Source organism: Salvia splendens, chromosome 4 (assembly GCF_004379255.2).
Source record: "Salvia splendens isolate huo1 chromosome 4, SspV2, whole genome shotgun sequence".
Taxonomy (NCBI): Eukaryota; Viridiplantae; Streptophyta; class Magnoliopsida; order Lamiales; family Lamiaceae; genus Salvia; species Salvia splendens.
The window spans coordinates 18,787,119-18,814,365 of record NC_056035.1 but is presented as its reverse complement, the minus strand read 5'-3'; the positions used below and the strand labels follow the sequence as shown (position 1 = coordinate 18,814,365).

Genomic DNA, 27,247 nt, shown 5'->3' with positions numbered 1-27,247 from the left:
CTTTGTTTTGTGATGAGAAAATGAAAATATGTGCAGATGCAAAATGAAAATGGTGTTTGTTACATAAAGGGAATGGTACTTTTCCATTACATAATGCAATTCAGTAGTTACAGCTTGCAAATTGCTGATTACCATTTACATTTACAAAAAAAAAAAGATTTTCCTAAAATCCCAAGTTAGCTTTCTTGAAACTGATCCAATTTTCACCTCGACAGATCATAATCATGAGAGTAGCCCAGCTGCTCCATCTCCCAGCTGAGTTTCGAAGCAACTCGTTCATGGCAAGGCACATACTCCTGCAGCCACAATTCACCAATTCAGACCATTTCTACTAATATACTACTCCAATTTAGTAATAAATTTACCTCTAATTTCTTGACAAGCTCCTTTGCGGTTGGCGCAGACACAATGATGTGGCGAGCGCTTGGACTAATGAAGCCTTCCTCTACGGCCTTGTCGATGAATGACAACAGAGAGTCATAGTATTGATCCACATTCAGCAATCCCACCTGCAAAATGGCAATACATATTACTTGTGCATTTCCCATCTTTCTCAAAATGTAATAGTATTTCATACCGGCTTATCATGGATGCCGAGTTGAGCCCAAGTTATGACTTCAAGTAACTCCTCTAAAGTCCCATAACCACCTGCACACATCAAACCACACTTTAAACAACAAGGTATACCATGCTTTTTAAAATTTCAAGAATATGATTGAAAAAATTGAGGCTGTGATGATTTTGATTTGAGATATGGTATTTGATGGAGAGAGTGGAAACCTGGTAAGGCAATAAAAGCGTCAGAATGCTTTGCCATCTCAGCTTTCCTTTGGTGCATATCTGCAACAGCTTTCACTTCTCCTACTGTTTCCCCAGTCAGCTGCAAAACATAAAGTAAGAAAGCAAAAGCATGAGTAGAGTTGAGTTTAATTGGATTGGTTGTAGTGCAGTCAAGCAATCATGATTTGTTTTCTATCTTTGCAGACAAAAATAAATGTGAAATAACTAATGTCAGAGCCTGTGGTGGACTTAAGACTAATTAATTTTATCAAACAGAGGAAGTACAAATTATTAGCCATAAAATGCAATCTCAATCTGTGGATAGGAACCATCCAACAACCAACAACTTTTAATGTTACAGAACATGAACCAGAGAAAAGGAAACATTAAAATCAGATCAAGATTTAGAGAAATATCCATGTTTAAAGCCAAGAGCAAAAGAGGTGGAAAAGGGAAAATGAAGTAAGAATAAAAAATGATAAAAAGGGGCAAGACAATTTTCAAGAACATACCTCTCGGGGCATGAGAGTCTTGGGAATCACCCTGCAGAGGAGAGGAGAGACAATAACAAGACAAAAAAAAATCAGTTTTATTCCAAGAATTAAACATAAAAAAACAAACTTTAATGACAGATTAAATCCATCTAATCATTTGAGGCAAGTGGTCAAAGGATAAGAGTAGAATGCAAGGTTTATTTCCCCACCCAATGACATGCCGACCGCCATCATGAACTGCTTGTGAGACCAACCCCATGAGGCCTATGCTGCCGCCCCCATACACCAAATCAATGTTCCTTGAAACCTTCAAAAACACACCAAACTCATTACTACTTTTCTTTTTTGATATAAAAAAAGATTCAATCTTTTGGGCCACATGGATTTTTACAGTGTGGGACAAAAATTGAATGGGTTTCAAGTTTCTACCATGGTTAACTGCAGATAGTAGTACTATGTGAAAGACTGCTTGTTATAGTACACCCAAATATCATGTTCTTATCCATTTGAGTTAGAAACTGAGAGAGACCCTTTTGATGAAAGTAACAGGACTTGTGGAAAACAGAAAATAGGAAGCCAAAAACATGTAAAGATTGTAACTTTCTTATCTCCATGGTGCAGGAAATCAATCTGAAGAAGGATTCAGCATGCAAAGCTCATGATTTAAAGAGTTGCATGAGAATATGAAGGGGAGAGCAAAAGATTGATGAAAATGAGATGTTTATTTTATTTACCAGAACTTGGCCAAGTTCAATAGCAGCTTCTTGGTAGGTAGACTTCCTGCCTTGGCTGCTGCCACAGAAAACACACACCCTCTTGAATCTTGATAATTTCATTTCACTATCTCTCTCCATTTCCTTTTTTTCTTCTTCTTGTTTCTTCTCTCACCCCCTTTATATATTTGTCTTTTTATCTCCCGACGTAGAATAAATAAGAATCTGGCTTCTAATATATAGTCTATGGACCTATCTAGTTTGTGGGCACAATACCAACTATATAATGCCTATATTGCAATATGCCATGAGAGACAACTCTTGCTTGCTAAGGATTTTATTTATAAGGGCGTTGGCACGTGTTAAAAGTGCTGCCTAACTGGCACGTGTGGCATTCTTTTATTTTGGATTTTATGTGTAGTAGTATTTTATTTTTATTTCTATTTTTAAAAAAATTCAAACTTGCCATATGTTCCACATATTTTATTTCTCAAAATACATAATCGTGAAAGACCCTCCCCTCCATATTAACATTGAGGCTAGAGTTCGTCCATTTATGATCACTCAATTAAAAATATAAAACAAGAAATAAATTAGTGCATATTGTCAATTCATATGTAGTTTTATCTCAACAAAATGTAGAGTAATGAAAAAGGAAAAACTTGAGAGGAAATAGACTAATCTCAATATTGCATTGCTCAATGTGAACAATTAATTCGACGTGATATTCGTTTTTTAATGGTTATGATACTATGATAGCAATGCTTGAGAGGGGACAAGATTCACAAATTAATTATATTGGAACCACTGTCTCATCTGACGATAAAATAGGGAAAGAATGATACTGACGTATCATAAAATGAAATGTACATTTTATGCCACCATAGTACACCGATTTGATTTTATGGAGAAATACTACATTCTAATTTTCTATAAATATCCTAGATTTGGTGGTGTTCATTTTCAGGCATATTTTTCAATTGAATTGCTACAAATTATGACGGCCGGGTTAAATTGATGAAACCCTTCAATATTCATAGCATTTGATTTTATGGATAAATACGTTCTAGTTTTCTATAAATATCCTGGATTTGGTGTTGTTCATTTTCAGGCATATTTTTCAATTGAATTGCTACAAATTATGATGGCCGGGTTAAATTGGTGAAACCCTTTAGTATTTCACTGTGATTGGAATATTTTCTGGGAATCCCTATTAGGAGTAAGACTATACAGTGATGGAGCCAGAATTATTACGTTGAGGGCCAAAAATACTGCTAATAATTGTGAGAGAGTTTTTTGTCGGCGACATCAGTGTTGTTGGAAGCAACCCTCATGTGTTGTAAGGGTAGCGAGAAATAGAGATAATTATGAGAGATAAATAATTAGAGAATTAGTAACAAAAACTAGTGATATATACGACCATTGTTGTTATAAGCAACCTCGAGGTCGAAGAATCGATGTCACAATAGCGACAATGACGTCGTCTAACTGCTATTAATAACAATCTTCATTTCTGACTAAACATTATAAGAGCATCCGCAACAGTGCACTTTGCCATCTCGGACTTGTCTCGATGAGACGAGACGCTGGTGAGACACCGTTGTGGAAATGTGTAAAAGAAAAGATTTTAATTGGTAAATGTTAAAAGTGTTATGCATAATTGGTAGGAAAGAAAATAAATTTGAAGTCATGTTGTTTTTAACTTTAATATATTATACTACATCTGTCCATAAAAATAGACAAAGTGGTAAATGGCATGAGTTCTAATGTATAACTAATAAAGTAAGAGAGAAATAGGAAAAAGTAAGAGAGAGTGAGGGAAAAGCTAATGGAATGAGTGTTAGTAGATTGTGTGGTCCATATTATTATAGATGATGAGTATGATTATTATTTGTTGAAAACTTTAATACATATTAAGACTTAGTCTAATTTTGGTGGACACTCGAAAATGGTATAACCAGTCTATTTTTTGTGGACGGATGGAGTATAAAGTATTTTTTTTATTGCATTATTTTTTTCTTTTATGCTTTTCGTTTCTAATAACACATGTTTGTACTATTCCTTATCATGATAAGGAATAGAGGCCAAGAACTCACAACAAAAGTGAAGAGAACACAAACCAAAGCGTACAAATTTCGCTCAAGAGAGAAGTGAGGAGGAGAAAACATTCTTGAGTGAAAAAAATCTATCAACAAGTTTTTCACGCCGCGCTGATCAAATCTTCTCCAACACATTGAAATGACAAGGATGGTTATTGTTATCATTGTGGCAAACCAGGTCATATAAACAAACAAAATTATTTTTTGTGGATGGGGGAGTATGAACTATTTCTTATTAGTCCGATCTTAAAAAGTATGAACTTTCTAATTTTGAAATTATTAAACAACGCATTATTCATATACATCATTTTATTTACAATTTATATACTACTCCATTTAACTACACTACTAATGACGTGGAACTCACTCTCCGCTCACACCATTTACACTAACATTTATCTCTCTTTCTCTTACTTTATGAGTTATACATTAAAATCCATGCCGAACCAAATATTCATATTTTTTATGGATTGAGGGAGTAGTAAATTTGAAGAATTTCTATAAATTAAACGGCATATTTAAACCCTAAAATTTATAGCATCGTCACTCAAATAAAATATCCTTAAAATAACCTTAATATAGGGAGGCAGGAAGTAAGTTAGCATCCAAATGTACTTCACTTTCAGTTTATGTCTAGATAAATCAAACTAATATTAATCCTAATCCTAATCCTAATCCTAATCCTAATCCTAATCCTAATCCTAATCCCAATCGTTAAGCTGTCAACGTTATGTACTTTTCCCTTTTACAACTTGTTTGTCTGACTTCTTTAATTACTTGATTACACCAGTAAATTTTTTTATGGTAAAACCATCACATTTATTTTCTATAACTTTATTTTATTAATTTTCTTTTATTTTATTTTATTTTTTTCATTTAACTCATAAAACATTATTTTGAATCTCTATACCTAAGGGCACCCGCAACGCGTGCCTTCGCGGAGCCGCGTTTCGTTCCGGAGGAACGAAACCGCGGAGACACGCGTTGCAGCCGCCCATTCCGTGCCCATGCCGTGCCTATGGGGTGTCGTGTGTCGTAGCCGCGAGACGAGGCACGACACGTCTCGCCACGCGCCGATGCGACGTGGCGAGCTCCCAGCGCATGAATGACGTCCACTCGCTGCCCCGCGAGTGGGTTTCGTCACGGTGACTCAATAATTCATTTTTAAAAAAATTCGAATTTAATAAAAAAAAAATTTATTTTTTGCAACGGTAATGTTACCGTTTTTTTTTATCCGTTTTTTAATTTATTTACTCTATAAATACTCATATTTCATACTCATTTCACTCACAAACACACATCTATTCCTCTCAAATCCTCTCTATTTCCACCTCAATTTTCATCTCAAATCAAATCTGTTTTTCTTCTCCCAAATTTAATCAAACTATTGGATCCTTTTGAACAAATGCATCAAATAATGGAACAATCACTTGAAGAAGATCGACGACGGGAGGCGGAAGAAATTATTAAATTGTGTACTTTTATTTTTTAGGAAATTATTAAATTATGTTTTTTTTACGAATTTTATGTTGTAAGTTTATTTTATTTAATGAAGTGTGTTTGTTTTAATTGAATTGGGTTGGAAATAAAAATAAAAAATGAAATTGAATGAATAGTAATTTAAGGAACGGTTAAGGAACGGATAAGAAACGGAGGGTTGCAGGTTCCGTTCCTTAGTTAAGGAATGAAGTAAAAAAGTACAGTGGGGTTCGCAAATAGTAGTTTAAGGAACGGTTAAAGAACGGTGGGGAAACAGCGTTGTGGATGGCATAACGGAAGCATTTAACTATAATGGTACGGACTTAATATAATTGTTTTGAGATAGCAAATTGAACCAAGTAACCAACTGTTCTTTATGGGAATCAATATCCTCTCTCTCAATCTGTGTATATATTATATATAGTGTGTTTAATAGTCCAAGCAACCAATTGTAAATTGGATTCGTCATTAGAACTGGAATTAGATCTTAGTATCCTGTATTTTAAGTGTATAAATACTACTACTATCGGCGATAAAATTATGGATTTTACCAATTAACAGTATTTAGACTATCAATAAACTGATAATAGGAAAACAAACCGTTACAAGTTTTGTTTTTGTGTAGTAGTATCCCTCCCAATTTATAGGAGAATGTGGTCCATTTCATTTTATGGAGATTTCAAGACGGAAGAGAGTGTGAAATGAAAGCATCAAAATTCCATTTGTGTGTGTGTGTGTGTGTGTGTGTGTGTGTGTGAGAGAGAATAAATAGGCATATTCGGGGCACAACTCTGTTTTTGTGAGAAGAGAGACGCCACAAAATTTGACTAGTATTTTGACTGAGATGTCGACTTTTGGAGCAACCAAGCATGCTAGTTTGAGTGCTTTGTGCATGCTCTCTCTCTTCTCATTTGTATTTGTTGTCTAAACCTCTACCTCTCTTTATTCCATTTAACATGTCCATATTCTTAAATAACATAAAATTTAGATGGAATAGTTAAGTATAATAAATATAGTAAAAAAAGTGATATATAGTAGAAGATTTTATTGAGAAGAGATAAATTTATTTTCAAATTGGGTATCTTGATTAACACAAACAAAAATGGAATAATGAATATTTTTAATGGTAGAGAGAGAATAATACTCCCTCCGTCCCGCACTACTCGCACCTTTCCTTTTAGGCACGGAGATTAAGGAATGAGTGATAGACAAAGTCAACAATTACGGCTGTAGGTATAAATTGTTACTAAATATGGAAAGAGTGCAAATAACTTGGGACGCCCAGAAAGGAAATAAGTGCAAGTAGTGCGGGACGGAGGGAGTACTAAAATAATGCTCTATGTGGATTCTAGCATATTCCACTACCATACCAATTTCTTCATCATTAACCTACTTCAATAAAACAATTACTCTCCATTATTATTATTCAAGACCAACAAATTAATGCTCTGCCCATTATCTGCCTAGACTATGCTAGATGTTACATTCCTTTTTCTTCTTTTTAACAACTTTCTCCCAAATTTTTTTACCGAAAAAAATTGTTATTTTCGCGACTTTTAGCTTATTTTGAGTTTATTGTGATTTCCAAATTAATTGATAAAAAAATATTAGAGAGAGGAAAGATTGCCGTGGATGATGTTAGTTAGTTAGTTTGTCACCTGCCAACTATAGTATGAAACGTGCCTCATTACCCTATCCACAATATGGCTTCTACTTTCCCTAAGTTTTGATCTTTTTTATTACAACATCTGGTCTCATAAAGTTTAGCACAAGTATGACTTTGTTCATGTGTTGTCACCCCCACCGAATTTTCCATTTAAAGCAATATTATTAATTTATCATTTCGCGACTACACATTCTGTTTTTGCATGTAGGGTATCATGAATATTACACGACAAAATAAATGAAATGGGTGTTTTCGTAATTCACTTCGCTTGGGGGTTAAAATAGTAAATTCAATGGATGACCTTGTCGACCTAGGTTTTAGGTTAACTTTTAGGATCTTTGGCCACAGAAAATGGTTCACTTTTCCTCATTGGCTGACTCATTATATCACTTATATTTTCTCCATTAACATTTTCCAAATTTTGTTTTACTGCATTTCATCATTTTATTATTTTATCGACTTATCAGATGCTATAATTATTTATGTTGATTTGCCTTCTCACATATGGTTTTCTGAAAATTTGATGATTTTTTTATGGAAACTTAATTAAATTGCACAAAATAATCATATAGAATTAAGCTCTTTCGATGTTATATTTGGTTTCACTAAGGCCATCCACAATAGGCGCCCATGGACCGCCCAGCCGAGCGCCGGCGCTGGGCGGTTCGCTGGGCGATCTATTGCAGGCGCCCAGCAGGCGATTGGAGAGAGAAACCGCGCAGCGCTGGGCGGTCGCGTGGCGCTGGGCGGTGCCCTGGGCGGTCCGTTCGGCGCTATTGCAGCGCCCGGATCGCCCAGCGCACCGCCTAGCGCGAAAAAATAAATTTTTTTTTTTCGAAACACTATATACGCGCTTTGTTCGTCATTTTCATTCGCACCACTTGTTTTAACGAGTATTCTCTCTATCTTAATTTCTGTTCAAGATCAACAACGGTAAATGGATCTCAACAACGAGCCTAGTTTCGGAAGTAGCGGGTCACAAACTCCGGCGATCCCTGTGGGAAGTGGACGAGGAGTGAATTGTCACTCCTTTTTATTATTGTATTTTTTTAAAAATTTATGTACTTTTTTTATTATTGTATTTTTTTAAATTAATGTACTTTTTAAATTATTGTACTTTTTTAAATTTTAATAGTATTATTAAACTTTTCCCGTATATGTCTCGTAAATTAAATTTCGCATATTGTGTGATTGTTAATTATTTCATTTTGTATATATTTGTTAATAGTGATGTGGATATTAGTGGTTAGGCTATGGCTGGGCTATTTGCTTGTTTTGATGATGTGGCAGGAGGATTTTTAGTGCTGCTGATGTGGCAGTGGCTGGGCTATTGCTGGGCTATTCCGATTGTGGATGGCCTAATAATATGATAACATAAGAGCATCCACAACCGTGCTCTTGCCTGCGGCACGGTTGTGGGCCCGGGCGGTACTATTCATGCCTGCTCTCTGGCAAGAGCACAACACCCACAACTGTGCTCTTCCGCAAGGACGAGCACAATTAATATAAAATTCAATTACACAAAAACATTTTCATAATACTAAAATTCATTAAAAAAACCACAATAAAAATAACAAATTACAAATAAAATAAAAAGACATAATTAAAATCCTAAAAATTAAAAATTACATAATTAAAATACTAAAATTAAAAATTACATAATTAAACTCCTAAAAATTAAAAATTACATAATTATTGGCTAATATAACCCGAGGAAGACTACGCATCCGGCGGCACCAACCCCAATTGTTTTTGGAGACCCAATATCATGGACTCGTGCGTTTGAAGTTGCGTGGGGGTCATAGTTGACCTATCGGCCAAATTGAGTTGGGCCAAAAGGGCCCACAACGAGTTGTTCGGGGGTGGAGGTGGAACATAGGGTGCGGGTTCGGGAGCAGGGGCAGATGGAGTCGCGGCGCGACGTCGTTCGGCCGCCGCCTTCTTCCTACCTTGCGGTCGGCGTCGGGAACCGCTTGGTTGGGCATCGGGGCTACCCAAGTTAGCTTCGGCGAGTTGGCTAGCCACTTCTTCGCCGGCGTCGGATAGGGATGCCGACCGTGAGCGTTTGGAGGAGCCGCTAGAGGAGGATGTTATGCCTCCCTTATACTTCGGGTGCGTCCGCGTCTCCTGCCAAACGTTAAGATATTTGAACGACTTACCGTTCATGGATTGGTAGGTGCTCAGCGAGGCGGTGATGATGTCGACCTCGCTTCGGCCGCTCCCGGCATTCCGGGACTCCTGGATGAAATAGCCGTTGAACTTGCCAATTTCTTCGTTGGCTCGGCCGATGCAGTTGCGCACCATACTCTCGTTGCGCTCGATCGTTCCCGGCGGCCGGTGTGCATTGTACCGGCTAGAGACGCGCCACCAAAAGTGATCGCCGGATTGGTTCGTTCCAACCACCGCATCTTCGGAGATTTCCAAGTACACCTTGAACAATCTTTCCATCTCCGCCGGTGAGTACGGTGTGCGGATTTCCAAGTACGCCTTGAACAATATTTATAGATGAAAGTGTGTATTTTTGGGGTAAAAAAATAAAAAAAAAATTAAAAAGTGGGGAAAAACGGTTATAAACGGATATAATTTTTTGGGGAAGTGAAATTTTTTTTTTTATTTTTTATCGATTTTTTTAATAAAAATCCGATTTTTTAAAAAAAAAAATAAAAAAATGTTTGAAACCAACGGCTATGCCGTTGGCGAATGGGAGACCGCCACGTGTGCGTCCGCTGGCACGGACGTGCTCGATACATCGAGCAGCGCCGTGCCAGCGGCGCGGTTGCAGCGGTGGCGGTCCTTCGCCTTGCCGCTGGCACGGACGGCGGTGGCGCCAACCGCCACCGCTGCGGATGCTCTAAAACTCAAAGTTGCAAAACAAAACAAAGAAAGAGAGAATAGAATTGGATAAAGTATAACATTTTAAATTAAACTGGGTCCAAATCCTCACCTGAAATCGATACATCACATCAAACACAATGGCTCTCTAGGTATCACCAAGAGTCCAAAATAGGCTAGAAGAAAGGTCTACTTGATGTTTCCAAAATTAGAATCATATTGCTCTTTGGTGTACAAAACAACGGTGACACAAAATAAAAATATTTATTTCCTATTGAGGATAAATTTACCTTATAGTAGTGAGCTCTTCATAATTATTAGTAATAATTTTATTTAGTAAATATTTGAAAAGAAGGATCGATCATGAGAAAAGAATTGAACAAGCTTTATTTTTCTGTTGAGGAATATTTTGTGCTAAACTATTTTATACAAAAATCTTGTTCCGAAATAATATGCAAAATAATGAATATTTCTAAGTTTTCTTTCCTGAATCTATTGTCCCTTTTGCTTTCATTTCAACTACTATGAATTCGTAGGTCACAAAAAATGCGAGCATAACGTGGATTGTAATTGGATTAATTGTTTAAGAAAAGCCTAATTTTAAGAAATTGAAGCGTTTGTTTGGACACATGACACATGGTTCTAATTAGAGGTGGAAAAGTGAACAACTTTTGACCTAATAAATGTGAGATATTTGGCGGTGGTTTTGACTCGTTTGGTTGGATTCAGATATTTTCAAATCAGCCGACACACGCATTCATTAATTAACTTGTCTCTCAAATTCACTTAATTTTAACGATATTTAATCCAAGTCTTAACTATATTTAAGAATTCTTTGATTACTTAGGGTGAAACTTATAGATCTTGCATTTGGGTTATGTTTATAAGATTATTTATCACTGCATTTCTAAATGTATGATATATAATCTAGTACTTTATCCGTCTCAATTAAGTTAAATCGTTTTCCTTTCTTGGATGTCCTACTAAAGTTGAGTCATTTTCTTTTTTAAAAAAAAATAAAACAAAACATACTGTCACTCTTACTTTATTCCATCATTAATATACTCTACTCTTTTTTATCTCTCATATTTTATTCCTCTTTCATATTTTTCAACACAATTTTTAATCTCCATGTCCAAAAATTTTAACTTACATTGATTGCAACGGAGGGAGTGCTATAAATCAAAGTAACTTAGGTGATCAAGATTTATAATTGATATGTCATGCGAGTCTAAAATATAATACAAGCATATTGATTAACACCTTAATTAGTAAGTAAATCAGTAAAAGAAGTGCAGTTAGTCTTAACGGAATGACTTAAAAAGGTAATCATGGTCGCATAAAAAACTTAGAAGTATTGATTAAGTCTTAATCAAAGTGTAACCCTTGAAAAAGATTCGATGCCCCACTAATTTCAGTCCCAAGTATTGGGGTACAAACTCATCCCACATCGGATGAGTGAGGGAAGTTGGAAGGTGTATATAATTCCTGTCCAACCCTAATTAGTTTGAGGCCTTTTGGGAGTGACCCAAAAACAAATCCGTGCGGACTTGACCCAAAGCGGACAATATCAAACTAATGTTGCAGTCGACGATCCTAACAAGTGGTATCAGAGCCCAGGTGGCTATGGGTTGTGCCTAGATGAGCCCCGGTTAGGGTCGGGCCCTGAAGGACTCGGGTTAGAGTCGGGCCCAGGATGACCCAGGGGCCAGGGCTGGAACGACCCATGTTCGTGTCGACTGCGTTCCCGATGTGGTCTCGGTTTGAGGGGAGGTTTATTGGGGTACAAACCCATCCCACATCGGATGAGTGAGGAAAGTTGGAAGGTGTATATAATCCCTGTCCAACCCTAATTAGTTTGAGGTCTTTTAGGAGTGACCCAAAAATAAATTCGTGCGGGCTTGACTCAAAGCGGACAATATCAAACTAATGTTGCAGTCGACGATCCTAACACCAAGCAGTAACGTTAGTTAATACCGTTAGCCTCAGAATTTTATATATAAAACAAAAAGAATTATGATAGTATTAGGTTTAGAAAGATATGCCGACACTATTCTTCTCGTATTCTTTATACATCTCAATTTTTAGAATTAGAATTATATATAATCAGTTGAGCCAAGGCATATCTCGATCAATCAACCCTATCTCACTCATTCACGACAAAAAAAAAAGTGGCCCAAATTTTATTGGCGACTAATTAATGACTTCATAACTAACACCTTCATATTCCAAATATCGCCTTAAATCTTAATCACATCTCGACATATGCATTAATCAACGCCAATCATAACTTTAGAGCAATCATCGGTTACATATGCATGGTATTGGATGAGAACATAATTAAGTATATATTTTTAATTAGTATCATCAATTCTTATTTCAAAGTATAAATTCCAAAGTATATTCACAGTTCGAGTCCACATCCACAGTGGCGCAGAGCCCTTAAAATATGTTTATTTGTCAATCAAAAAAAAGAAAAAAAAACTAGTATAGATTTGAAGATAATAACTTCTCTAATTTCCCTTGAATCAGCAAACAAATATCCCAACCCCTTTTGATCTAACCCTTCTTTTTGTGCTTTAGTTTTTATGATAAACAAAAATCACTTTACCATTCTACTTTTGTTGCTTTTATTGGATGTAAACTCTAAAGTATGAAAAAAGAGAGTTTTCTAGAGGTCAAAAGTGCGAGGTCTAATTTATATGTTGTACACTCCCTTTTGCACTTCATATTCAAATTTAAATACGGTAAAGTTTTCAGGTTAAAGAAAAATTAGGTATGAAATTTTTTAAGAACCAAATAATTGCATGGTAGTGAAAAGGAGGAGTTGGTGGCAATCAATTATGCAGAATTAACGAAATAAATCAATCTAAAACTTAACGGTTGCAACTTGAAACATGAAACTAGAGGAAAAAGCATGTAAGTTTTCTTGTGGTAGTTTGTTTATTTTGGTGGAGAGTCAAAAGTGAGGCGAGAATGATTTCTGTTAACCAACTCTTTCAAACAACACATGACTCATCATTCACACTGTCTTGACTTCAATATTTTCTTATATTTTTTAAGTTGTCGATTCAAGATTCTCAATTAATAATCGGTATCAAAATGAGAGATCAAAGTAAATATTCAAAAGTAACAAGGTCCTACTTAATCTCAACTTGGAAACGGTATGCTGTGTGTAATTAGAAGAAATATTTTATTACAATGGGAATGCGTTTTTCTAAAAATATGAACTTTTAAAATGACATAGATTTTAACGTAATATTAATAAAGTTAAAGACATAGTAAAAAACTGTGTTAGTAGAAAATGGGTCCCACCTCATAGGTAGAAAGAAGTTTTCTTGAATGAAAAATTTTTGTTTTTAGAAAACGAACCATAATGGAAAGAATTTTGGTTTTAAGAAATGGAGGGAGTAAATACAATTTGCTCCCACCCCCTCCCCTTAAAAATGGGCATTTTTGCATGTGTTTTTATACATAATTGATAAAGTAAAATAGAAGAAAAGTATTTGTAATACACTTTGAATTTCTTTGTCACGTGGTCCCCATTTGCATCCTTTTATAACTTTTGTCACGTGCAAATGGGGACTATGTGACAAAAGTCATAAAATGATGAAAATGTGGACTTACAAAGAAATTCAAAATCTATTATAGTGGGGATCAACAATTCTAATAAATAATTAAACCCGAAACCTATGGGGACCTTTCAATGCAAAACTGATGAAAAAACCCAATGTCTGGACCTATACCTCAAAATATTTGATATAAAGAGGGGTGGGATACTAACGAGTTCGTCGCCATTCGGTTGTTGGAGAAGCCGTACCCGTTGTTCTCGTTTTTGTCTTACAAGAGAAGAAACGTCGTCTTTCTTTTTGTCGTCGTCGTTCTTGTCTTCGCTATTATGGTCGTTTCCACCGGAGAATGGAGAAGTGGCGAATTGGGGTAATGCATAAGTGTAGTGAATTGGGGATTCGAACGAATTGAGAGTGAATTAGGATAAGGGGTGGAGGGTTTAGGGTAAAAAAATCATTTTAACACCTCAACACCCACGTCAAATTAAATAGACATGTCAACTCGCTTCATAGTCGGAATAGTCGACATGTGAAAACAGCGCATGGTTAATAAGTCCATGACTTTGTATGCTACATTCGTTGTTCATGGGAAAAACTAGAAAATCACAAAAGTTTATGACTTTTGCGGCAGTTGTCACTTAATTAAATTAAATTTGGAATCAAAGTTAAACTACTTAACATATATTTTTGTCTCCAATGCGGGAATTAATTAAATTAAAAAGAAATCCTCATATTACATGCAATTTTAGGATTCGAAGGTATACTGTAGTGGTTGATTATAATATGTTGTTTTTGTTGAATTAAATTGAGGTTCAATTTAATTAAATATGACCCAATTAGGTGTATTTCGGTCTAACCTTTATGGATCTTTGATTTAGCCCAATATAACTCAATCATTCTATAAGCTTAGCAAATATAAAGATCGAATAAAGAGTTCGGAAAATAGATCAGAAGATATATGCACTACAAAAAAATCGCTATTTAGTGGTGGAAATAGTCCGTCAGTAGTACTTGCGGAATAGTGGCAGATCAGTGACGATTTTAATTTGCCCACACCTATGGCGAATTAATTCCGGCACTATAAATAATTTTTTTAATAAAATACACAAAATATTATAAAAAATAATATAGTGGCGGATTTTCCGTGACTAATATATTGGCGGATTATTTTCCGCCACAGCTTTACAAATCTTAATTAAATTAATTAGGGAAGTTTACGCATTTCATTCAATCACTCCAGCTAGGGCAGTTTATGCATTTCTTTCCAACCGTCGCCGTCGTTCGCCCTCCAGCCGCCGCCGTTCGCGCTCCAGCTCTGTCGCCGTCGTCCGCTCGGATTCAACAACCACAGCCGTCGCCACCATGTAATCAATGTACCATACCCTCGCCTCTTCTCGCCATTTCTGTAATACTTTGTTAGATTTGCTTATTTTAGGACTCTAGCTTTCATGTTTAGTCTGATTTTAGAACTTTTGGTTCTGGAATTCAACTTTAGTTTGATTCTAAAGTGGCATTGCAGTGGATAAGCTCTTATCCTTTTAAATTCCTACACATCAGCCACACTATCCCACAAAGAAATCACAAGAAGAATAGAGGCTTTCAATCCATAATTTACATCTTGAGAATGATTATATACTAGTATAACCACATTTGAATATAAATTAGAATGCTGATGTGAAATTATGCTGAGGGACTTTTGTTGGTATAAAATTTGTGGTGGAATCATACTGAGTAACAACTGTACTTGGAAATGATGAGAGGCTATTTTTCTTATCCAAAAAATCCTACTACTACATCTACATGTGTATCTATCTATAAATAGAAGCAGGGACAAGCCTCCTCTCATTCTCAAGTCTCAACAAGAAGTAAATAGAATTAAACACAAGTATTTAAGGGAATTAATGGAGATAGTGAGAGAGCTAGCAAGGAAGAATGCAGCAGTGACAGTGATATTCACCAAGAGCTGGTGCTGCAAAGAAGAAAAGCAGAATCTCTCTTTATGATATTATAATCTTGTTGAACTGTTACTTGATTGATCACTTATGTAGACTTCAGTTGCCAATCAACATAAGTTTACAATCGCCTGATTGAGAATGGGCATGAGGAGGCGATTACTAATCCTGATTTCTTCGACCTCTTGGAAGCTCACTTCAATCGCCTGCCTACAAGATTTCTTGTTAATACTACTATCAGATTTTGGAAAACAATCTTCTTCTCTTTATGCATTCAATATATTGAGAGACATGCTTAGCCATTGAGTTCGAATAATTCATTTACAGTTTTTTGGCGGTTTAGGGATTTCAGTTGTATGTGGGAGTGTGATTCTTCTAGAGTTTGATGTGCACAGAGATTGATTAACTTAGGCTTAACACTTTCCAGATACTTGGTTATGTGAATTGAGAGGCATGCTTTCACATTGAGCTTGACATTTACAATTTAGGTGTTTTAGGGCAGAAGGGAGATAGAAATTTCAGTTTGTACCATTCTTCTAGAGTTTGATGTTATGTTCCATATTTTGGGATGTATAGATAAGGTCAGGATTTTTGGAGTTTATCTCAGGTTTAACAGATACTCTACTTGGTTATGTCAATCGTTTAGTTTATTGTTTGATATGTTCTCTTAGTTGTTGTTATATCCATCTGATGCTTTGATATTATTGCAATGTTTCAGCTATGGACTTGATATCAATATGGAAAAGGTGGAAGATGTGTTGTTACATCAGAAGCTTCTTGCTAGTGCAAAGGATCCTGACAATCAACCTGTTTTCCATATTCGTTTTCTGGAGGTACATTTGCCATTTTTTATTACTCAGTTCCGATCCCCATTTTTTGCATCCTCAGGAGTGTTTGTAAGTGCTTTTGCATCCTAAGGGGTGTAACATTAGTGGCTCATAGTGTTGATATTATTAGGATGCAGTCAGAAGCTCACAATTTTAAGCTTATGGATGCTGATTTTTAAATTGATTGACAGAGAAAGAAGGGAGTGGTGGGGGGCAGGGAAACTAGTAATGATTCTGCATAAAAAATCTCATACAAAAGTCAGTGAATTTTGCGGTTTCATTCTTGATATTTTATGCTTTTCCGGTGACTTAGTAAGTTAAGAATTAAAGACAGTATTGATATTTTGCTTGCTTTCCCTAACCAAGCATGAAAACATTGAAAATGATGGGAATTGTATTTGGTACTATTTGTTACACCAGATACCACAATTTTTTTTAATCATTGTTGTTCCGCAGAAAGGAGAGTTATCCGCGTTTCGTCTTTGTCTGATAACTAGTCTACAGAGTGTTCTAGGATAATACTTTTGCTTTCGCGACTACTGCTTTATTGCCAATATCTCTATCATTCATGAGGACATTGGTTCACATCCCTCAAATTTGAGCCGTTTATCTGCACTAATTTTGTAATTTGCCAGCATCTCACTTCATGATATGTGTCTAATGTATTATCATATTTTATACTGCTTAGAATTTTTGCACTGGAGATGATGATTTTGAGGGAGAACAGATTTCAAGTGCTCTCCCTGCCTCATTTCTAGATGATAGTGTCAATAATGGCGTCCACTTGTCAAATGATAGGTAAGTGAGATTTTGGGTCCGTTGGTAATGAATTGATTATAGACTATTCTTTTCCCGGTGAAGGCATGATCTTCCAGTATAGTTTGATTGGGAACAGGAATTCTGGGGGTGACTACGAGACTTTTTCTAAGCTTGAGGATCTGAATCAGGATGTTAGGAAGGATTCCAATGATGTAAACAAGGAGATTTCTCTTGAAGGTTTTGCACTAAGGTAGTTTTGCAATCCCTTTTGATGAATTTTTCACTTCCACTTTTAGACTATCAAAGAGATTAAACTTGCATTAGCATTTTAGATATGTAGGACTTAATGTAGACTTCCACCCATTGCTCGGTTATTTGATGGAGGGACAAATTGATCTAGATTGGAAACTTATGTAGGCAAATGAAAAGGGGGTCTCTATTGGGGATTGTATGTATGACGCCTATCTGACACTACACTTCAAGAATGGAAAATATACAACTAAGGAGGCTGAAGAGATAGATGTAAGTTTATTTAAAAGTTAATACGCATTTAAATTATTAATCATATAATATTTATTGCATTTGCATTATATGTGTATATGTGTGTATGTGTGTGGCTTCAGGAGGTGGCTCAAAGATGAACTTATAATTTTGATCCAAGATTTGGAAATGAAAGAGACGAAGTTCATGAGGCTAGGAAGGAACAAGATTGTAGATGATAAATTTGCCAAAAACGATCCCACCACTATTTTGCAGACTGAGAAGCTACATGCTCAGCTATTTTGTTATTAACTAAATTTTAGAATTTGCACTGATGTTCAATATTATTAAACGCTGATATTTTGAGTAATATATGAGTATTTTGGTGTATCTATTGTTATTTTTACTATGAATACATTGATTTGTTGAAAAATTATCTTAATAGTGTGGATAAATAATAAAATAAATATAATCAAAAGCTGTATAAAAGTTTATTGGCGGATGGATTCTGCCACAAAGTAGCATTATAAGTAGTGGCTGAATTTTAGTGGCGGAACATCAGTGGCGGATGGCACACCCAAATCTGCCACTATTTTAAATTTTTAGTGGCGGAATTGCTCTGGCGGACTATTTTCTGTGGCTAATCCGCCACTATATTTGTGTGGTGGAAAATTTTCCGCCATTGATATTTTAGCGGTGATTATATTGTCGCGGCTCTGTTCCGCCACTAACTCCTTTAGTGGTAGAAAAATGGCTATTTAGTGGCGGACATATCCGCCACTAAATAGCGATTTTTTTGTAGTGATGGTAGAGTACAACGTTTCACGTGGAGATGTAACAAGCCATAGAGCATTCTTTGGAGAATCAATCAATATATGACTCTAATTCATAGAAATGGCGTTTCAGGATTCATTCTATTATGTGATTTAAATGCGTTTCCAGCATGCAGCATGTACTGTGTACGAATTTTTTTAATCGTATAATCACCAAAATAGCATTTGTTTTTGTGAATCTATTTAATTTGCAATCTTGCTCTAATTATAGTATTAATTTTCGTGCATATTTTGTTGCTTGGAAAATGTTTAGTGTTTCGTTTTTCCATCGATTGATGATCGACAAATGGCGAACGAAGAGACCAACCTTTTCCTGTTTTGTGCTAAAATATCGTTTACAAATTCACTTCTTTAGATGCACATAAGTAAGAATAATACATAAATATGTCCTTATTTTGTGTATATGTAATAGATCTTTAAATTTTCATTTGGATTTGTAAACTTTTGAAGTTTGAACTATGCTTTCATTGTGGCCTTCAGCTTTTCATTTGGTTGACCATCCACATACCGCACTTAATCTAAACCAAAATTTTAAGCTAACCTGACAAAATAAGGACCCAATTTCTAAAAACATAAATAGTTAAGGAACCGTTTTCTAAAAATGATACAGACCTTTCCTTATTTTAACACAAATTATCACAACATCATCACGCAAAAAAACAAAAATAAATTATCATAACATCTTCAAACTGACCAAAAAAGAGAATATATATATATAAAGCATAAGATGGCAGGAAAAATTATGTGTTTCAAGTCGAAAGTTATTGATAAAATGACTAAGATCAATATAGTACTTAGAAGTTTGAATTTGATCAATAACAAATATAATTATCACTTAAAAAAAAAGAAAAGAAACAACCACTGATAAAGTTAATGAGTGGAATTTGTGGGTGGGGACTTACTTAACACTCATTCTAACCTCGTTAATCAATCAAGTAACCAATAAAGATCCACTCTCTGAATGGTCAAATTAACATTATACAACTTCTAAAATATCACTGCTACCAAACTCTATCTCATTATCTTGCATAGTATGTAGTGTTTATGACTTCATGTTCAATTTGCCTTTGGTATGAAAAATAAAATTGCAGAATATTTATGAATGTATGGTGGAATATCACAACAATGTCCATTAAATTTTGCCATTTCTAATTCAATAGTTATTTCCATTTCTAATGTTAATTAGTTGATAGAGGAAATATGGCTCAATCTAGCATGTGAATAGTCTGATTCATTGCAATTTTCATTTGATATGTGAATACTAATGTGACACAATCTTCCCTAACCATTTTGAGTTTGAACATGGACATTTACATGTAATTTTTAGTACTAAGTTTGTGATTGAGCATCATCGTTGGAAAAATCAGGGTCAGCAGGCTTGTCCATCAAAGCAGTAATGATCTCCATCTGCGAGGCGTTCCTCAAGCTCCGAACGGATGAAGCATAAACCGCCAATTCGGGCTGCAACGAGCTCTCCCTGGCCTTGAGCGCCTCGGCCCCCTTCCTCCTCTTATACCTAAACCAGGCCGCCTGGATGAAGCACGCGCCCCACGTCCTCCACTGCTGCGAGTGGAACCTAAACTTATGCTTCAACTGCTTGTTGTGCAGCTTCCTGAACTGAGACGTCACGAACTTCACGTCGTCCGCCCCCAGCGCGAACGCCTCCACCTCTGTCATTGCCCTCACCGTCCGCGTCGACGTTGGGAGGAGGACGTTCGGCTGCCTGCAAAGGCCCCAGCTCAGCAGCTCCTCCCCGCAAAACTCTCCCGATCCTAATTGGCACGAGTTGAAAAAACCGGTCCTGCCCCCGTTGGTCGTGTAGGAGTCAAGGCGCCCGCGGAGGATGAAGAGCATTTCCACCACCGGGTCCCCCTCCCGGACCAGGCACGTCCCTGGGGTGCACAGGATAGGCTTGAGCCTCTCGCATATCGCGTCCAGGCTCAGCTCGTCCACCTCCTCGAACAGCGCAACCTGTTCATTCGTTACCAAATAAAGCAGGACAGAAAACGATACCACTTAATAAAGTAGATAGGAAGGGAAAACTGACTCTGCGAACAAGGTCGAGGCAGAGGTGGTGTTTGATGTCACGGCGGAGATCAGGAGGCAGGCCTTTGAGAATAGCTTCCTCATCGACACCTCGGGTCGTAACCCATCTATACAGGTCATAACTGCGCACCCTCTGCTTCATCTCGTGCGGGAGCTGTCTATGATGCATCCATTTCTCAGTGTCGATCCGTCTAACCCTCCACTCTTCCAACCGCGCGGTTGAAGATTGGAGGTATGCCTGTTGTTCAATAAGTACTTAGTGATCATACAATAAGATTAATACAAGTGAATCAACTTACTTGCATATTGCCTATGAGCAATGCAAAGAGCACCAGTCCAAGAATGGCAATGGCTATGGCAAAATTTATCTCTCCTATATAACTAGTTGTGAGTAGATTCTGTCCAAGAGAGCTGGCAAATACACAAGGATAAGTTTGAGGTTTCATTGATTGATGAATGAAATAGGAGAGCATACCTTAGATTTCTTAGTCCCCACCAAAAACTGTAGGAGTATTTGTTAGGGAAGCTCGACTTGGCAACTCGATGAAGCAGCGCGTCGCCATAGATCCCGAAATCATAAAATTGGGTGCCTGTGCCGCACATTACAGTAATATTGCTGGATGCAAACCACCATCTTCTCTCGGGATCACCGGCTGTTTTGCAGTCGAAATACAAGTAGTGACACTTGGGCTGAGCATCGCAGACGCTCTTCCAACACATTTCTTGCCTCTCGATCGACAACAGGTACCAAAGGGAACCAATCACCTGCAATAAATCCAACAATCATCAAACTCTATATTCAACACTCTCTTCTTCTCCAAGCTAGTGGAGTAGTATAAAACTTACATGGCTTGCCAGCATAAAGAGCATGAGATTGAAAGCTGCACCCGCCCACGCTGCTTCCACCACCACACCAGCAGTCGTGATGATCTTAGACGACAGCGGGAAAACAAGATATAGCCTCAACACAAATTGAACTATGATTGTCACGCGGAGCCCATGTTTTGCACCGATCACATTTGAGCCTCTCAGGCATGGGATCACAACCCATATCAACAACTAGGAACACCAATATGTTATCACCCAACAAAAAAGATTTTTTTAGGAGAATTAATCAAATATTACTACCTGTGGAAGAGGCAGAGCGGCGAGTAAATCAAACCAAAAGTCTTTACGAAGATATCTTGAGGCAATCTTTGAGGGGTCGATAACCAGCTCTCCCCTCCCAAATATGCGAGAGGAAGGGGCAGTGTAGGCCGTTCTAAACCGGACAAAAATGTGAATGACATAAGATGCATCGAGGATGCAACGAGTGAGTGTGAGGGCTATCTCGAGGGGGATGGATGCTTGCATGCAGGCTTCTTCCTCGACATTGGGCAAGTAGAAGAAGAGAGGGTCCACAAACAGGGAAATGAGACATGAGATTAAGAAATATTTGTTCCACGCGCTTAGAAAAGTCCCTCGTGGATCAAATATCTTCTGCACTATTTGGTAGTCCTCGGAGAATACTCTCGAAAGTTTCTTCTTGCTGCAATGCATCTCACCATTGTACTTGCTGGGACCGGTTTCAATGTCGTCCTGAAATCTAAACAATATTCATCTTTTGAAACAGATCATACCGCACACTAAAACAAGATTTGGAATACCTTAGAGATTTCATGCTCGAGCTGCCCATGATTGTTGAAGCGAAGTAAGAATCAAGTACGCTCTCGTTTAAGTTTCACTGACAGCTTCCAAATCTAATCTCAACATATAGATATAGCATCTAGAGCATACATATATAATGAAGGAGAGTATAACAAGTAAAACAAAATCAAGCATTCAAGAAAGATTCAAAACATGACAAATTGTTGTTGATTCTCTTGTATCGAATCATTGGCATTTCAGTTGACCATCTCTTATAATACAGACCAAGAGCCAGAATATCTGAGTTGTGTAATTTTACATAGAAAAACAAGACAAGGAATCATATGTTTTAATTAGCAGCCACCAAGTAAATGCTATCATTCCTGCAATTCCTTTCCTCACTGAATCTCAACATAGCATTATTACCATCTACAGAGCCTCTGATTCGGTTACTGTGCCAACGATTAGCGTTAATATTGAGAGATTTCGTTTCGATCTAAACCAAAGAGAGAACGCGGTAATAGTATACAGCCGTTTGTGCTTTGAGTAATTGAGGCCTCATCTTTGTTTCGATCTAAACCAAAGTGAAAGCACAAAAGGGACAGCTTGTTTGTCGAATCACTTGACGTTTTCAAAGGTTTAATAAACTTCATCTCGAAGGTAAATAACGATTAGGAGTTGGAGTTGAATAACATAATAGAACAAGAAAGCTAAACAAATGAGATTACAATTCATTCCAACGCAAATGCCAAGTGCCAACAAGCGCTCATTGTTAAAACAAAATAACTAGTGGATTACATATTCTGAATCACGCAGGCGATGAACATACATTTCTAGACACTAGTTGCAACAAATGCAGAAGCTGAATACGTGGTTGCAACCCGAGTGTGTAGTTCCACTTCATATCAACTTCAGGAAACAGCATGTGCGACACTCTGCTACACAAATGACTTAAGCTATTATGCAAAGATTTGGTGGCACATCTAAACATGACATGGTTAAAAATGCAAGATTAGGTAAGAAGTAATACCATGATCGATAGTTCGCGGGATCAAAACTGTTTATGTTTTAAATTTTAACGACGGTCTTCAGCAGGACTAACTCGAATAGGTCGACCCTCCAGCTCCTGCCAAGAACAAATTTTGAGGATATGTCAACTATAGTAGGAAATGCACAAAAACTCTATTCAAGAAAGACTAGGATACTTACTGTGCCATCCAATGACTCAACAGCTCTGTTGACCTCTTCGGCCGAGCTGTAGGTAACAAACCCGAAACCCCTGGACCTACCACTATCTCTATCATAAACCACCCTTGCCTCCTGAACATTTCCGTGCTCGCTAAACACAGACTCAAGAGCAAGGTTGTCCACATCCCATGAAAGGTTGCCCACATAAATCTTGTTGGTATTACCAAATCGTTCACGGCCCCCCCTGGGACCTCCGAATGAGGAGTTTCCATAGCTTGATCGTTCCCGTCCCCTAGATCCTCCAAAGGGGCTTTCCCTTTTAGGTGGTGGTGGTCCAGAGTTTACACGCAAAGCTCTGCCCTCAACTTCCTGAAGGAGAATCATAAAGAACGATGAAAACCAAGGCTTCGTATGTACACGAGCAAGAGATAATGAGAATAAACCAACAACCAAACAACGTGAACAACCGAATGTAGAAGCGGCCATAAAACTTACGTATCCATTGAATTGTTCAACTGCAGCTTCAGCTTCCTCAACCGAAGACATCACCACGAAGGCAAAACCCCGACTTCTTCCCGTAGCCTTGTCATAGATAACCTGAAAAACCTCCCAACTCAAGTTAACAAATTACAATAGCTTCATTATTCTCTTGATACTATAACTAAAATACAAAACATAACAAGTTTGGAATTTGAGTCCGAAATCTGAAGACTTCGAGTAAAGAACCTCCTCTACGCTAAAACCCACATTGATTTTTGCAGTAAAAATCCTATCTTTGGCATATATACTATCTTTATTGAAGCAAAAAATTTGAAATTTATTACAAAATATTGTAGGATTAGTGTCTAATTTAGATTTGAAAAAGTATAAATAAGTGATTGAGGTAAAATTAGAATTATTGGATGTGATAATTAACAAAAAAAGAAAAAGAAAATGAAAGAAACTGACCTCAACCTCCTCCACACCTCCAGCTTGCTGAAACAAGTCGGCAAGCGCAGCACTGTCAACGCTGAAGGGCAAATTCCCGACAAAGAGCTTCAAATCCGGAGTGTCCTCCGCCTCAGTCTCAGCCTCACCCAAGTAGGGGGCTCCCTCCTCGGAGAGAGCCACGTTCCGGGCGAAAACGGAAGCGCGGCTGGTGACGGCGAGGAGGAGTTTGGGGAGGGTTGTGATGGAAGAGGGCGTGAAGAGGGAAGGGGCGGAGGAGTGGTGCTGGTGCTGGTGTAGGTGGAGGGAGAGGGTGCGTGGGGTTAAGGATAAGAAATGGGTAGAAGCGGCCATTGCTAGTGTGTAGTGTAGAGATAAGGTTTGTGCTTCTCTTCTTAACAACTGCAAACACCCTCGCTTTGCTTTATTTATCAATCCAGATGCAACTTGCCGCCCCTCTCTAATCTAAATACTCTCCTGATTTACTTCAACTAGGCTTGCAACTTGCTAGAATTTAATTTTGTTTCTAACTTATTAATACTCCTATTAGATATTTTAATTTTTGTAATAAAGTTTCGAAAAATATCTACAGTTTAAAACAGAGTATTTGGCTCTAGATAAGGTTCTGGTGTTTTTTACCGTTTATCCTCTAGAATTGGACAGGGGCTTCGGAGTACTTGCTCGATTTTGTTAAAATTTTTATTAAAATAAAAGTTCATTTTTTTATATTTTCTAATTTTTTTTTATAAAATTTTAATTTTCCAATAATTATATCAACTTTAATTTTTCATTTCTTTTTTAAAATGAAAAATATATTGGTCCCTAAAATGATAAACTTTGGTCAAATTGTGATATTTCTTACAAACTTTTAAATTGGTCTAAATTATTACAAATATTAGAGCATCCACTATAGGCGGCCTTCCCCAATAGCCCCGCCCCCTTTTTTTGTCCACAGCCCCAATTTTTTGTTCATAGCCCCAATTTTTTGTTTCCGCCACTATAGGCGGACACTTCCAATAGCTCCGAAATATTATAACCAATTTTCATTTTAATTTTTTCATTTCGTTTTTAAATCAGCTGAATTGAAATAATTATAAAACGAAGTAATTGAAACCGAATATTCGTTGTATTGACGAAGGTAAAATTATACAACGAACGTCCAAAAAAAATACAAATAAAAAACGCCGCCATCGTCTAATCGGTGGCGGAGTCAAATGCCTCCTCCTCTTCTCCGTCTCCTTCTCCGTCTCCCTCGCTGCCGCCGGCCGCCGCTGCCTCAGGACCATCATCAGCCAAGCGTAGACGGCGCTGGAGCCGACGTATGAGGTCGGAATATGTATTCTTGATGTACGGGTCGGTTGCGGGCTCGTATTTGCTGCACACTTCATGCAATTCGTGCGACAGCTGCACATATACGTTATCCCTCAAGACCTCGCTTGCTCTTGACGGCGGTAAAGGCGCGGGCTACGGGGCGCGCGATCCAGACGCTGCCGACGATTGGCGGGAGGAACCGCCAGCTTCTGTAGTGCGTCGGATAGATGAACGTTGTCCCGGAGGCGGGCGCGCCTAGAGTGTGTAGTGGATGGCTCTTCGGCTTGCTCTTCGTTCGGGTCGAACGATTACGAGCCGCTGCCGCTGCTGTACTTCCCGGCAATGTTGTGTCTTGTCCGCTTCGGCGCCGGAGCCTGCTCTTGCGCACAGATGGCCTTGAACTTCGGGCAGTCCTCGAGAACTAAATACTCATCACAAATCCCAATGAGTGAACTTGGGATAGCCCAGCGCGTTGTATTGGCTGGTCGAAAGTGATTTAACGTCAGCCTCGCTTCGGCCACTCTCTGCATGGAGCAGATTGTTCTGGTATATGCCCGCGAACCGCCGGGTGGCACCGGGAGGTTTGAGCTAGTTGAACGCCGATACGAGCGCTTCCAAAAGCTCAGAGTGTTCTGATCGGTGCCCACTATGGGGTCGGATGTGGCGGCATCCCACGCCCTCGCCACAGCAACGGACTCCTCTTTGGTGTAGTGCGTGGCCTTTTGCCGTCCGGCTGGAACTGAGCCGCTGGAAGCTCCGCCAGTCGCGGACCCGGCGCCGCTGCCCGAGCCGCCGGCGCCGCTGACATTGCCCGATCCGCCACCGCCACCGGACCCCCACCTCTCGTCGCAACGGGCGTATCCGGTACGCCGGAACTAAGCAGATTGAACATCGTATCCAGTGCGTCTTGATCTGTCTGAGTGAAAGGAGAACCGCTGGATTGGGAAGGGGTCTCCGGACGCGGATGGTGAAGGGAATCGAGGTTGGGTCTGTAATCTCCAAACGCCGAGCGGCTCAGATTCCTCTGCAAAGGTTGGGGCGTTGGACTCGAAGACCTCCACGGCTGAGATGGTGGAGGAGTTGGACTCGATGCCCACGGCGGGGGAGACTGATTCTAACTCCATGGCTGGGACGGAGAGCCGCCATATCCCGACGGTTGAGAAGGATAGCCGCCATATCCCGACGGCTGAGAAGGATAGCCGCCATATCCCGACGGCTGGGAAGGGTTGTCGCCATATCCTGATTCGTGCGAGCCAGATGATTCGTCGTCTCCACCGTGCATTTTTAGAGAGTGAAAGTGTAGATAGTGAATGAAAGGAGAGTGTGTGAAAATGGTGAAAATGGATGGTGGAGGAGTGGTATTTATAGGAGAAATTTTTGAAAAAAAATTAAATTAAATTCGAGGGGGCTAAGGCGCGCCGGCCGTCGCCCCACTATAGATCGGCGCGCCTATCCCCCACCGCCCCGTCCTCGCCCCCTATCCGCCGATATCTCGTCCGCCCCAGGGCGGACATTCCAGCCACTATAGATCGCCCCTCGTCGCCCCCTTTCACCTATAGTGGATGCTCTTATATTCTCTTTGTTACTCCATCTCTATCTGTCCCATAATATGAGTCATATTTGGTGTGGGCACGAATTTTAAGAAATATAAAGAATAGTGAGTCGA

The 27,247-nt window shown here is 38.3% G+C and overlaps 4 protein-coding genes across 6 annotated transcripts; 1 reads left to right on the top strand and 3 right to left on the bottom strand.

Moving 5' to 3' along the window:
• Nucleotides 1-64: 64 nt before the first annotated feature.
• On the bottom strand, nt 65-2,282 carry LOC121798221 (cytokinin riboside 5'-monophosphate phosphoribohydrolase LOG3-like). The gene is made up of 7 exons (XM_042197124.1): nt 2,009-2,282; nt 1,484-1,581; nt 1,293-1,323; nt 781-880; nt 578-648; nt 366-509; nt 65-296 (listed from the first exon to the last, which is right to left on the bottom strand). The coding sequence occupies exons 1-7, from the start codon at nt 2,126-2,128 to the stop codon at nt 204-206; spliced, it is 657 nt and encodes a 218-aa protein (XP_042053058.1). The 5' UTR covers nt 2,129-2,282; the 3' UTR covers nt 65-203.
• Nucleotides 2,283-14,846: 12,564 nt separating this feature from the next.
• Nucleotides 14,847-18,040, top strand: LOC121798222. Its single transcript, XM_042197125.1, has 6 exons — nt 14,847-14,996; nt 16,303-16,417; nt 17,100-17,209; nt 17,292-17,420; nt 17,503-17,692; nt 17,794-18,040. Exons 2-5 carry the CDS (start codon nt 16,322-16,324, stop codon nt 17,585-17,587), a joined length of 420 nt encoding a protein of 139 aa, XP_042053059.1. The 5' UTR covers nt 14,847-14,996; nt 16,303-16,321; the 3' UTR covers nt 17,588-17,692; nt 17,794-18,040.
• A 1,675-nt stretch (nt 18,041-19,715) lies between these two features.
• LOC121799351 (protein CNGC15b-like) lies at nt 19,716-22,228 on the bottom strand. Its single transcript, XM_042198693.1, has 6 exons — nt 21,658-22,228; nt 21,376-21,588; nt 21,005-21,294; nt 20,829-20,940; nt 20,531-20,767; nt 19,716-20,454 (listed from the first exon to the last, which is right to left on the bottom strand). Exons 1-6 carry the CDS (start codon nt 22,066-22,068, stop codon nt 19,813-19,815), a joined length of 1,905 nt encoding a protein of 634 aa, XP_042054627.1. The 5' UTR covers nt 22,069-22,228; the 3' UTR covers nt 19,716-19,812.
• Nucleotides 22,229-22,866: 638 nt separating this feature from the next.
• LOC121801283 (29 kDa ribonucleoprotein B, chloroplastic-like) lies at nt 22,867-24,722 on the bottom strand. 3 transcript variants are annotated; one of them, XM_042200745.1, is made up of 5 exons: nt 24,292-24,722; nt 23,839-23,940; nt 23,365-23,712; nt 23,186-23,281; nt 22,867-23,111 (listed from the first exon to the last, which is right to left on the bottom strand). In XM_042200745.1, the coding sequence occupies exons 1-4, from the start codon at nt 24,622-24,624 to the stop codon at nt 23,231-23,233; spliced, it is 834 nt and encodes a 277-aa protein (XP_042056679.1). In that variant the 5' UTR covers nt 24,625-24,722; the 3' UTR covers nt 22,867-23,111; nt 23,186-23,230. The 3 variants fall into 3 exon arrangements, with proteins under 3 accessions (XP_042056679.1, XP_042056678.1, XP_042056677.1); XM_042200744.1 differs by having other exon boundaries at nt 22,867-23,093; XM_042200743.1 differs by having other exon boundaries at nt 22,867-23,090.
• Between the last annotated feature and the right edge of the window lie 2,525 nt (nt 24,723-27,247).

Excerpts from the sequence above, each read along its gene's own strand:
- LOC121798221 (XM_042197124.1), bottom strand. The coding sequence starts at position 2,128 with ATGGAGAGAGATAGTGAAATGAAATTATCAAGATTCAAGAGGGTGTGT. Across the intron at positions 1,324-1,483 it reads GGCGGTCGGCATGTCATTGG|GGTGATTCCCAAGACTCTCA; the intron begins GTGGGGAAATAA and ends TCTCCTCTGCAG. Across the intron at positions 297-365 it reads AGCTTGTCAAGAAATTAGAG|GAGTATGTGCCTTGCCATGA; the intron begins GTAAATTTATTA and ends TTGTGGCTGCAG.
- LOC121798222 (XM_042197125.1), top strand. The coding sequence starts at position 16,322 with ATGGAAAAGGTGGAAGATGTGTTGTTACATCAGAAGCTTCTTGCTAGT. Across the intron at positions 16,418-17,099 it reads TCCATATTCGTTTTCTGGAG|AATTTTTGCACTGGAGATGA; the intron begins GTACATTTGCCA and ends TATACTGCTTAG. Across the intron at positions 17,210-17,291 it reads GTCCACTTGTCAAATGATAG|TTTGATTGGGAACAGGAATT; the intron begins GTAAGTGAGATT and ends CTTCCAGTATAG.
- LOC121799351 (XM_042198693.1), bottom strand. The coding sequence starts at position 22,068 with ATGCATTGCAGCAAGAAGAAACTTTCGAGAGTATTCTCCGAGGACTAC. Across the intron at positions 21,295-21,375 it reads TCTTTATGCTGGCAAGCCAT|GTGATTGGTTCCCTTTGGTA; the intron begins GTAAGTTTTATA and ends GATTTATTGCAG. Across the intron at positions 20,941-21,004 it reads TGGGGACTAAGAAATCTAAG|CTCTCTTGGACAGAATCTAC; the intron begins GTATGCTCTCCT and ends TGTATTTGCCAG.
- LOC121801283 (XM_042200745.1), bottom strand. The coding sequence starts at position 24,624 with ATGGCCGCTTCTACCCATTTCTTATCCTTAACCCCACGCACCCTCTCC. Across the intron at positions 23,941-24,291 it reads GAGGTGTGGAGGAGGTTGAG|GTTATCTATGACAAGGCTAC; the intron begins GTCAGTTTCTTT and ends GAGGTTTTTCAG. Across the intron at positions 23,282-23,364 it reads TTGAGTCATTGGATGGCACA|GAGCTGGAGGGTCGACCTAT; the intron begins GTAAGTATCCTA and ends TGTTCTTGGCAG.